Here is a 13339-nt window from a genome sequence, read left to right on the forward strand (position 1 = left end):
GACTTCTCCTTCAATCTTGATTCGTGAAATCATGTTGGCTTCATCATCTCCATCAAGCGCGTAAAACTTTCTGGAAAAAATAAGAAACATGAACCCATTTGTATTTGTCTTTTTCATTATGGGTGAAGTGCTTAGAGCCTAAATATTATTTTCTTTGATTGCTACTTCATCTCAGTACAGCACCAAAAAAAAAAAAAAAAAAAAAACGATGAGAGAGTGCAAGAATTGGGCATGGGACCTGGGACAGGCCCCTAGCGTCATTGACTCCAAAATAAGGTTGCAATAGATGATAGCATGAGGGGGAATGTACAAAAAAAGAAGTTCTAATCCTATCACGTTGATACCAATTAAGTCATAGACCTCTCAATTGGGCTAATTTAGTTATAAATATTTTCACATTTTCCCAATTGAATCCATTCTATCAAGTTTCTGTTGGGAATTGCTAATGTAGATGCTAACCACAATGGTATAGTTGGAACTGACATTGACATTTTTTAATAATATTATAATAATTTTTGAATTTTTATATTTTTTCTTTCATTTTTTATTTCTTTATTTTTCATTTCATTTTGGCCACGAAGGCCCAAGGTGAGGCCCTAGATGAGACCCTTCAAGCCCTTGCCCATTACCATCCCCAGATTTTCCCGTGGCAACGAGGGCTTGTTGGGCCTCAACCCTCACCAACAAAAATGAAACAAACAAAAAGAATGGAAAAATAAATAATTAAATAAACATTCAATTTTATTTTTTTATAAAAATTATCCACATTAGCACAGCTGTGCCACGTAAGATGGCTACGTCAACGTCGAATGATTTTTCTTCAAAATTAACTAGATGGACTCAGTTAACAAAATATGAAAACATTTAAGACTAAATTAACCCAATTGAAATGTTTATAATCAAATAAGTATCGGTGCAATAGGTTTATGATTTTCTTGATATTTTCCCTTAGCATGAATTTATCATTTAATCAAATTAACATAGTAAATTAACATATTTTTTAGCAACTTCAAAAAGGTACGAAGAATAGGAAGAGGAGCAAATAGGAATAATCAAAATAATTTGTTTGGGAGGGCTTGAAATAGAAGAATATTTCAATGGGAGTGAATTTCGTGGGTCTCAACAAAACTATGCATCCCATAATTCCAGCCCAAGTTATTTATCCTATACTAGCAAGTTGCTAGTGAGATAATAAGGGAGTTTCTCCTTATAATCCTATAATTCAGATTTGTGGGAAGCACTCAAAAAAAATAAAAATGCCTGAATACATTAGGCCGATTTGTGATAATGGGCTCTTAAGATTACCCAAAAGGTGGACTACTTACGCACGCGAAAATTAGCCCAAACACCACCTGCCACTAAAAAGATCCTGTAGTTCCCAAAACTTATTCACAACTTTTACTTGTAGTTGCACTTGTCATCTTCACCCAACTTTTGAATGCCCCCAAAATGCCCTTTAGCCTTGTACCTTATTCTTCTTCTATTTTAGTGAATGAACAAAAAGGGAAACAAAATAGTGTCGTTGTGTATTTTTATCAAATTAAAAGTTATTGATACAGTTGAGACTATCTTGAATGCTGGAACAATGTCGCTCTCTTTTCAAATTTCAATATGGCACTTACTTTTCACTACCCTAAAGTTCAACTCCAAATTAGTGGACCTCCTAAGTAGTAGATTCTGTTGTTGCTACCTTGCACTATTAAATGGTGTATAGGGTTCATAACCATGTCATAGGTCTTTATCTTCTAGCATCAAAAGAGTAGCATTCATCAATAAAATCGTGTGTTTGTGTGCTTAAACCATGCAAAGTTAATGCTCCCTTCTTCACTTCAAATTTCTATGCGGTATTAGAGATCTTAGAACGGCAAGATAGCACCTTGTCCTGGTAGTATGCTTTGCACTCGCCCTCATATGGATCTTGTACACCGAAACAAAGGCCAGAAAGCTTTATGTTTGGAATAAGGGTTTAGTTGGATCCTAAAAGTTGGTCCCGATAGGGTAAGGCCTGAGAGGGGCACCGCAAGGGGATTGAATGCCTGCATTTGTTAAATTCTTGCTCTGAACATAGACCCTTTCATGATATATTTTCCCAAAGGGTTTTGTACTCTAAAGCCCCTTGCACATATTCAAGTACTGTGTAATAAATTTTTTGAAGAGTTTTTAGAGAGATGCAATTGCATTTCCAAAAGCCTTTGAGGGTCTTTAAATCAAGATAAGTCTGGAAGTGCTTTGACCTTTGAGCATTTCTAGAATGCTAAACTATTTTTTCTTCCAACTTTACCATCGCTAAACTTTCATAAATCCAGAAATGTCCTAACCTCGTGCAATGTTGTCAGCAAAGGTCTCAAGCTGCTGATCGTTGAGCCCTTTGCTAATTTGAGGTTTTTTCTAAAAAAATAACGGAAGTCCTCACAAAGTGTGATTTTCCCAAACACCAACGTTGCTTCTCAATACACTTTTAAATTACAATATAATAAACACTACTTGCATTTTAAAGAATCTCTTTAACCTAAGGCTCTGTTTGTTACATGGAAAATATTTTTCAAGAAAATTTTTTCTTTACAATATACTAAACACTACTTGCATTTTAAAGAATCTCTTTAACCTAAGGCTCTGTTTGTTACATGGAAAATATTTTTCAAGAATTTTTTTTCTATTTTCCGACATTTGAATTGCTTAGGAAAATGAGTCAATGAAAGATGTTTTCTTAGTTAATGGAAAACTATGCTTAAATTTGGGAAAATGATTTCCTTCTTGAAAAAATTGATTGTTTTTTTTAAAAATATGATTAGGTATTGGTGCTTGAACTTGAAATTCTATATTTGAACATGAGAATTCTAATTCTGGTTCCTAGTCTCCAATGCTGGGGATGGGTCCATCGAGGTCCAAGCTTAGGTCTATTGAGGCCGGGACGAGGTCTCTAACGCTCGGGCACAAGTCTATTGAGATCGAATATGGGTTCATTGAGGCCAGCCTTAGGACTCTGGTTCCTAGGCCCAAGCCCCTAAAGCCTATGCCCAAGTCCATTGAGGCCGGCCCAAGCCCATGGTGCTTATGCCCTATGCCCTGGTACCTGCATCGATAAGGATTAGGCTTGAGCCCCAACTTTGGAGCTCTAGTCCCCAATAGTTAAGCTTCAATCCATGTAGGTCGTGCATGAGTTGTCAATGCTTGAGCTTGAGTTTTTATTAATGAAACATTCGTTCTTAAAAAAAAAAAAACTTAAATAGAATTTTTGATTTTTTTTATTTTTTTAAAAATCGATATTTTATTATTTTTATTTAAAAATCAGATTTTTAATAAAATTTATTTTAAAAAAAAATAATTTTTAATAATTTTTTGTTTCTTTCATTTCCGTTTTGCTTCTTCCTCGGCCAGCCACAACGACTGAACATAGGCAAGGGACAAGCTTGCCAATCTAGCGAGACTTGAGCTCATTGGTCTCGGGTGAGCTTGCTCTTGCCGGATCTAGCAAGATGGAGTTTTGCCCGAGGCTGGCTTGGCTTGGCTTGGCTCACTTGAGGCCAATCACCAACTCTTGTTGTCGTTGGCGATTGGCTGAAGAAGAAAAAAAGAAAACAAATAAAAGAAATAAATAACAATTCTATGTTTTTACAAAGAAAAAAAGAAAAAAATATTATTAAAGGCTAAGTAGCACTAACAATGACATGCGACATGCAACGGGACACGACACAACACAATACGTCAAGATATCATTTATAAAAAAAAAAAAAAAGAATTCGGTACGTGGAATATGTTATATATTAAATGTATATTTTTATATAAACATGATAAATTACCTTTTTTATGACTATTTTAATTAAATTAATTTGATTATAATTCATAAATAAATAATAAAAAAGAGCCTAGAATGAATTTACCTTGAAAAATTAATCCACCATTTGTTATTATAATTAATTGTTTCAATTTCATTCTAATAATCCATAAAACTTGGATGAAAACGAAAACTAGCAATCCACATTTTAAACTTGTGTGTCGAACGTGCCGAAAGAGAAGAGAAAAAATAAACTTGGGGGTGAATTGTGTGACATGGGAGTAAGAGTCGAAGAGAAGAGATGATAAAGGTTTTCTTCTTTCCCCCTTGATTATTTTTATTTTTATTTTTTAAACATTTACATTTTATTGAAAATTTTAAAATTGACTCTATATGTGTCGGAATCACGTGTCAAAATTCCAAACTCAAATATCGGGAGGGTTGACCTTCTAACACTTGTTGACCGAGTATTGAACACACATCAAAATCTCCGACACGACACGAAGGCTCCCAGAGAATGGCAATACTTCATAAATTAAAATAAGAGCATAAAGGAAAATCAAATGAGATTTTCTATACCAAATGACAGAATATATATATATATATATATATATATATATATATATATTTTATCTCATTTGTAAGTTTTGGCCAAATACCGAAAAATATTATCACTTTCTTAGAATATGGCTTCCTGGAAAACGTTTTCCAGAATTGTTACATTTTTCATGAAACTGACGAAACCTAAAATCTTTTGCATTTTTCCAAAGACTTTCTGCAAAAGCCAAACCAAATGCTTACTATGTCATTTTGGTGTAACAAGTAAACTTGAACAGGCATGTACCGTTATGTGACCTCATGTGGAATTTTTGGTTTTGTTAGAGACAGACAAAGTGGAGAAAGAAAAATATTTTGCTCGTGTTGGGCATAAATACCAATACAATGGTTTGTACGATTGATATGATTTTTTTGTTAGTAGCTGCTGTACATATTTTAATTATATCGTCTAAAATAATCTTATATCTACAAAGACTATTGTAATTTACCCTAGCTACTCAGACGTCATTAGCATGGCTATTTTTAGAGTTGTTCTATCAGGTTAAGTCTTATAATTATATTGTCTTAATTATAGAGCCTCGTTTAAACTTCAAGGCAGATCGCTTTCTTCAGTTGCACTATAATCGCTTTTACCTTCTTCTTTTTTCATTTAGACATGATATAAACCTTTTCTGGGAAAATGCCAAATTGATTTGATACCTTTTTTGTACGTCGCATCAGCAATCGCCACTGTTTGCATTTGAGGACAGAATCCCAAAGGAGAAAAAAAAAAAGCTTTCCTAAAAATTAAAAAAAGAAAAAGAAAGAATGAGATCGTTTTCCCAATCACCTGCCAACGCAAGCTCTAGATGCGGTGAATTATGACAACTAGCAGACTGTTGTTAGATGCAATTTGGTGTCTAAAAGAAATTGAGACCCAGAGTTGGAGAACTTTTTTCTTAATCCAGTTGCCGCTCCTTCGCTTTTCATTTTCATTTCCCCTGCATTTTTTTATTTACATTTTGTAGTTCCTATAATCAAGAGAGTTCACGAGGTGAAGCTAAGACATGTGACGGCAATCGAGTTGGCAAAACAAGTTTGCATTGCAATCTCTTATATGAACACTACCGAGATCTCCATTCTTTACCTAGACGACCGACATCTATATGGAGCGACAGTAAAGGGATTCGATGATTTCCTGAAGCTCTGTTTTCAGTTTTTCCCAGAGCTTATTTGGGTTACGCCTAATAATAAGAGGTTGACGACATATGCGGTGATGTTTCGCCAAGAAAAGACTCTCGGACTCTTTTTGCAGGTAAGCTCAACCAATGAGTTGTCTTTAGTTCCAGGGCCTTCAGAGCAAGACTCGGGAGATATGATGAGTGCAGCAGCAAACTACTATCGTAGTTTCGATGGAGTAACTACCGAGGCCGGAGAAGCCTTTCAAATGCAAAGAGAACTCCAATGGTATACGGTAAGTGTTTCTTTGCATATATTGAATATTGCATGTAATGATAATTAGAGATAAACGATTATAGGTTCTGTACAAGTTCCATCTAGAACTTGTAACTGACTCGTCGGAACAAGTTCCTCATTTTTTGAAATCTAAAACCTATCCTATATACCTTGAAAGTTGGAACTTACCTTATTATAGGTTCTAAAGTCAGTTCCAAAGACTATATAAATTCCACTTGTATTATTAATTGAATGATTGAGTGAAATTCACCTTTAATGACTAACCTGTATTAACCGACCAAAAAAAATAAAATAAAATGACTAACCTATATTATTAATTGAACGATTGAGTGAATTATCACCTTTAATGACCATCATTCATTGCTACAATTTATTTACCATAATTTATATTTAGACATTAAAAAATATAAAACATTAACAAAGTAAAAGTCTCGATTATAAAATGGAAACTTAGACTAATAGTCCTAGATTAAACACTCATTATCAAATGCCAGGAAATATCATAGGATCACTTGAAAACATGGATCAAGAAAAACACAAAAACTTGTTTTAGATTATAAGTTCTATGTTTTAAATTCCACCAACCTAGAATCTGGGACTACCCATGAAAATAGGTTCCCTAATTTTTGGAACTTAGAACTTACCACGCATATCTTGGAAGTTGGAACCTAGAATTGGACAAGTTCCCATCAGTTTGATTATCAGGTTTTAGGTTTTTCTCTTGAACCATGCTCACCCCTAATGATAATTATCATAAGCCTAGCTATTTGCACTCCCATTTCGGTTAAGGCACTCATTTTTTTAGTTAACTTACCAAAATATCCCTCTCTTCAATGTAATGTTTCTCTCTCTTCAACCTAGTTATACTCTCCTCACTTTCAAATTCTCATTAAAATATTTAAGAGGAAAGTTTAAAGTATGTTCTGAAAACATTGATCCTCAACTATGAGATTGAATCTATTATTGATATTAATTACTTTATTTATGATAGAAGTGGTATAATAAGAAGTTCCTCTTTTTCGTTCTCTCTCTCTTCACTTGTTGTGCTTGTCTTTTATTTTGACATAATCTAGATTTTAACATGTGACTTTACCTCCAGGCAGTTTCGTTGGATAAGTCTTGGTCTCCTTATAATGTTCCCTCGTTTGTCTTATTTATTTATTTATTTAAATGTTCATCATCGTATCCACTTATCAAAACTCCTCTGTTTGTTAGGCTGTGGAAAGCTGGGTTGTCCCTGACATGAGAGACCGGTACATGGGGAGTAAAACATTTTGGACTTCATTCGTGGAGAACCGTAAAGATTTGCTTGAGAGTGGAGAGAAGTGGATGAAGGACACATCAAATTCATGTATGATCACCTCAGCTCTAATTGCCACAGTATTGTTTGCTGCTGCATACACTGTGCCTGGAGGGAATAATGACAAAAGTGGAGTCCCGTTGTTGTTAGGAAAGGATTCTTTCCTGGTTTTCATAATTTCGGATGTGTTAGGTTTGTTCTTCTCTGTGACAGCCATCTTGCTATTCCTAGCCATCTTAACATCGCGGTGTAAGGCGCAAGATTTTCTTGAAGCGTTGCCTAAGAAGATCATAATGGGACTTTCTTTTCTATTTCTTTCCTTGGCATTCATGCTGGTGGCCTTCGCAGCAACTCTCACAATTGTGCTGGATAAGAGACTGGTGGAGTGGGTTCTCATTCCCATTATTTTGCTGACCTCTGTCCCGGTGGCTTTATTCGTAGTACTACAGCTTCCCCTGCTATACCAAATGGTTAAATCCACTTACGGACCCAGCATCTTTCGTCCCAATAGCATTTGGGAGTGAGGCATAATTATTGGGCGAGATCATGTGATTGACGAATTTGATTTGAGGGTAATAAGCGTTCGTTATAGTTGGTTGCAGTGCGTGTAATGCAATACTTGATGCATTTACTCAAAGCATATGAAAATTTATCCTATGCAAATTTTGATTTTGATATTTTGTTACCGGAGATCCATTTATAGAATAATTTAATCAATTTAAAGTGTCATCCTATATATATATATACCAAAGTCAAGTCTATAAATATATGAAAACTATTTTAAACATTTACTACCAAGTATTCGTAATCATGGAATGTAACTTTTTAAAACATTAGTTTTTTTTTAGTTTTTCATTTTGTAATTTAGATGCAGGGATTTTTTTTTCCATCAACTTAAATATGGAACGTCCAGCTATTTCTAAATAGAATCTCTACGCCGCGGAAACAATTATATTTAACATTTATTAACCAAATATGGACGATCAGGGAATATAACATTTCAAACATTTATTTTTCCCTTTTATAGCTTAAAGGCTTGAATTTGTTCCATCAACTTAATAGTTCATACTTTTGAAAAAATCGCCCTTATTCTATTATAGATATTTCACAAACCTATATATATATACATACATAAACAATTATATTTAACATTTATTAACCAAATATGCACGATCAGGGAATATAACATTTCAAACATTTATTTTTTCCTTTTATAGCTTAAAGGCTTGAATTTGTTCCATCAACTTAATAGTTCATCCTTTTGAAAAAATCCCTTATTCTATTATAGATATTACACAAACCTATATATATACATAAACAATTATTTTAAACAGTTCATTGCCGTAATATGCACAATCATGGATTACGACTTTCCTCATGAAATAATTTTAAAATATTTAATTTTTCTAATAGATGCTCTCGAGACGGACAATTTCATATACAAGAGGATCTATAAACAAAGAATACTGGTGATAAGATTTATATCAAATGTCGGCCTTTATTCTTATGAACTATAAGACAATTGGATTTATACCAGATATAAGACTTTGTTCCCAATAATTGTAAAATAGATGGAATTCTACCGGCTGTAAATTTTTTATGGTTAGTTCTATATAGATCTTTCATAATATAATATATCCATACATAACAATTACTTTCAATCATTTATTGCCACAATATGCACATGTAATTTTTCTTTTTATAACCTGGATTCAGGAATTTGTCCACCAACTTAAAAAAAAAAACAACTTTATTATAATATAGATAAGTCAAAATTGAATATATATACACACACACACACACACACACACACACACACAAAATAATTACTTTAAAATATTAATTACAAAAATATGGGCAATGATTAAATTGACTTTTCAAACATTTAATGTTCTTCAGACGTGCTCTCGAGATGAATGGTTTGATAATTAAAAAAAAAAAAAAATCTCTATGTAAAGAATATCAATGATAGACATGATACCAGATGCATGACTATATCTTAAGAACTATAAAATTGGAATTACATTAGATATAAGATTCTCTCCACCTAAATTGTAAAGCACATGGAATTATAACAGTCATAGATCTTTAATCATCCATCTAATTATATATATATATATATATATATATATATATTTCAAAATAAAATCCACATATGCATGAACAATTGCATAAAATTTATATACACATAAAAATTTAGGAAATTTACTCGATCAGTCTTAAAACTATAGTATGGATCAAATTCAGTCGAAAATTTCAATTTTGCCAGTTAAGTTATTAACCTTTGTGTGAAATTTTAATGTAGTCATTCTAGTAAATTATCATAAAAAAATTGCTGATATGGCAATTCATTCATTGTTGGCCATCCTGTGCGGCACACTCGCAAGTCAATGATTTCTAGTGAAAATTGGTTGAGATGATTACATTGAAATTTTGCGTAAAAATTAATGACTTGTTATGAGCCTCTAGAATAGTCTAGGAAAGATGGGTTTAGAGGTAATGTTGAGTTAAGTAATGTTGAGTTAAGAACCGACGATCATCAATCTGTGCCAGCTCTCTCAAACTCATGCCTTGTGCAATGTGGGACTTTCATTTTGATTCAGTTAACTCTATGAGAATTTTATATGAGAGAGTCACCTCTAGGCTATTGAGGTTGGCTATAAACCAAATGAGATATGGGAAAATACATCACTTTTTATGCAACTGGAGATCTAAGGTTGGGGATTTGATAACATTAGTTATCTAACTAATGCATTTTTGGTACCTAAAACTTGATTATTTGTTAGTAAAAGTGTTCACACAATCATTTTATCAAAATGTAGTGTAAAAGAATCACAACTAATTCATCAGGGATAGTAATGAAAGAACAAGTAAAAAACTAGAATGCAGTAAGGTAACCTACTACGAGTCGGGTAAAGAATATAATATGACTTCGTTATTAAGTTTTAGGACAACAGCCCATATGAGCTTGACTTTAGACATTATCCTTTCTTCAAATGGGTAATTAGGGTTATCGAAACTTTCAGAGAAACGAGAAACCCTTGGTTAGCATCTTGTCATCGTAAGTCGGTGTCCCAATTCGACCTTATGATATTCAGTGCTCATTTAGTCTCTTTCAAATTTCTCTAAGGTTATAAAACTAAGAAGTACCGAGACTCTTTGGAAACTTTCGTGTCATGTCGAGACAGGTTCTACACTTATCCAACACTCTCCGATATTTTTCGACACTCTTCAATACTCGGTCAACACATGTCGGAAAATCCAACACCTGATTAATTTTCCCAAAACTCTCTGACATGCCAGTCGAAAATTTCGACATGCGAGTTTTAATTATGATATGTGACTTTGATACACATTTTAAAATTTTTCAATAAATTAGGGGTCAAGAAAAAAAAAAAAAAAGCTAGTATTCTCTTCTCTTTCGATTCTCACTTCTCATGACATACAATTTAATCTCAAGTTTTTTTTTTTTTCTCTTTTCTTCGACACACTCGACATGCAAGTCCAAAATATGGATTGCTTCTTTTTTTCTTCTAAGTTTTATGGATTATTGGAGTGCAGTTGAATTTGTCAAATTGAAACAATGAATGATATTAACAAAATAGTAGATTAATGTTTTTAATGTAAATTTATTCTAGGGTCTATTTTATTATTTATTTATTTGTGAATTTGAATCAAATTAATTTGATTAAAATAATCACCAAAATTAATGTATAAATAAAAATATAAATTTAATAAATAATGTGTTACAATACAATGTGTTTTAGCATGTCGAAATTATCTATTTTTTATGAAACGACGTGTCGGTATGTTATATCGTGTGTTGTCATGTCGTGTGTCGTATGTCGGTGTCGATGTTAGTTAGGTTACAACACTTTCACACACTTATTTGAGATAAATTCTAAGTTCAACTGAGCTATTTACTATGATTTTGTTTTAATCTTTTGAAGTTTTGTTTTTAATTTACTATTTTTAATTTTTCGATTATATGTCTCAACCTAAATTAATAATATTCAACAGGACTAATCAGATAAACTAATCCTAAATGAATATAACTAAAACTAAGAATTCACAATCTAATCTAAAATGAACACACAAATCACCAACCAAGCAAATAATCACATGACTTACACAAAATCAAGGAATACAACTTTTCTAACTATGCGAATTCTAATGGAATGTAACTAGGCTAAAACTAATACAAAAAATCTAACAACCTAATTAAAGCATATTTTTCTAATCCAATTTTCTTTTCTTTTTTTTTTGGAAATTTTTTTATTAGTTATCTTTTTTTTTTTCTCATTTCATTACTCGGTCCTTCTCCAGAACACTTGAACTCACCTCTCTGACCCTCTCGTTTTCATGTTTTAGTCTTTCATTCTTTCATCTTCTCTTAAACATTCTAATCTTGACTCAACTTAAACTAACCATTGAAGTGAAGACTTCCGTTGACTCAGATTTTTTCATATTCTTTACCAGAAACTCACATACAATGGCTTCACGCGTAGAACCATACCTGTCCTAATCCACCGACGACCAACTCCGACAATAGCTCCGACCACCTCAGAATCATTGCCACCACTCACCAGCTGCCGCACATGCACAATTATTCATTATTTCGTGAAACCAAAGCTTATCTTTCAAGAGCACTAGGCATGTTACCACGCCCCAGTTAACACGACAGGATTATATCATGCAAATATCTCTATATATTTATGCATTCTCACAAAGTTCATACAAAGAAGGTAAATGGCCAAACTGTCCTGGTCTCGCTCTTCTAAAGTCTCGTCGACAAAAATCAAGATGCAAACCGACACGAACAACATCTCCAATTGACTTCCTGAAGATATAAAGTCCAAGTTTGCATTGAAATAGAAAATACTGGGCATGTGAAGCAACTATGAATTCAATTCCAGCGTACTAGAAGTTCAATCGCCATGCAATTATAGGGAATTATCGATCATGGACCATAGACTTCTAATGAAAATCAACAAACAGCGCATCAACTTGCAACATTACAAGACTGCAACTGTTGAGACATACGGACAGCAAGCGCACCCAGAATAGACATAATCTGTAACTCAACACATTGGTATCATCTCAATCCAGTGAGCACATCAGCAATTGAATGCATTGGAGATGGACATACACCGAGACAAACACCATCAACCAACTAAGACCAAGCTGGTTATAAGCAAATTGTTAACAAATGATTAGATTTGTACATGATGGAACCGAAACATAGGAAACTCGAGATCAATGCCATCAATCAACGGACAAGCTTCTAGCACAGATGAATCTTGATTTAACATCCAATAAGTGATCATACATCAAGGTACACTAATCCTGATCAAGTAAGCATGGTACGTGGGGATTTTGGCCGTGGATTGTAGGGTCAAAATTCCAAGTTATAATGAGTAGATCGAACACATAGATCTTAGTTTGAACACATAACAATCAACCAGACATAAATATGTATGAACATTTCTAAGATTGGTACACTGGTTTCACTCAGGCAAATGATCAAACAAATGGCAGGTGTCTTGGTCAAGGTCAGTGGCAAAGAGAGAATACGAGAAGGAGAAGAAACCCAAGAAAGATTATAGTTTCTCGAACTCAAAAAAAAAAAAAAAAAAAAAAGCACAAAGCATGAAAGCAGATCTATACTGTGGGTGTTGGCGATGATGGAATCTCACTTTCCCAGCGGAACCAGGCTCAGTGTTTTGGAAGCATTGATATACAAATATCCGTACTTTCTGCACTCGCATCTCTTCATTACTGATTTCCTTCAAGATGATCATACCTGGCTCGTCGCCTACTCTTTTGTTTTGAACTAAAGGTATACCGGTGAACTTGAGCTACAAACCAACAAATAAAAAGTCGGATCCAGATGGGTATGTATTTTTGTTGTTTGGGCATTATCTTCAGATCTGCCATGATTTTGAACTTTTATAGTGCGTTTGGTAATGATTATGTTTCTGAGAAGAATTTTTGTTCATAAATGATTTTTTATTTTTATTATTTATTTTGTTCCTGAGAACAATTTTTTAGCATTTGAATGCCCTTGATATACTACCCATAAGTTATATTCCTAGAATAGAAATATATTTGATAAAACTCTTAAAATTTCTATACCAAACTATTTTATTTTAATAATTTTCTTAAAGTTTTTTCTTTTTTTTTTTTTTTTTTTTTTCCTTTTCAACTCCTCCTTCCTTCAGTCATCAGCTAGACGAGGGTTGGCAACCCAA

At 33.3% G+C, this 13339-nt stretch overlaps 1 protein-coding gene across 1 annotated transcript; it reads left to right on the forward strand.

Annotated features, from left to right (window-relative positions):
- The first annotated feature begins 2869 nt into the window (after positions 1 to 2869).
- LOC120292020 (ankyrin repeat-containing protein ITN1-like) lies at positions 2870 to 7612 on the forward strand. The gene is made up of 3 exons (XM_039309874.1): positions 2870 to 2986; positions 5628 to 5786; positions 7004 to 7612. Exons 1-3 carry the CDS (start codon positions 2870 to 2872, stop codon positions 7610 to 7612), a joined length of 885 nt encoding a protein of 294 aa, XP_039165808.1.
- The last annotated feature ends 5727 nt before the right edge of the window (positions 7613 to 13339 follow it).

Source organism: Eucalyptus grandis, chromosome 3, assembly GCF_016545825.1.
Source record: "Eucalyptus grandis isolate ANBG69807.140 chromosome 3, ASM1654582v1, whole genome shotgun sequence".
In the NCBI taxonomy this organism is placed as follows: domain Eukaryota; kingdom Viridiplantae; phylum Streptophyta; class Magnoliopsida; order Myrtales; family Myrtaceae; genus Eucalyptus; species Eucalyptus grandis.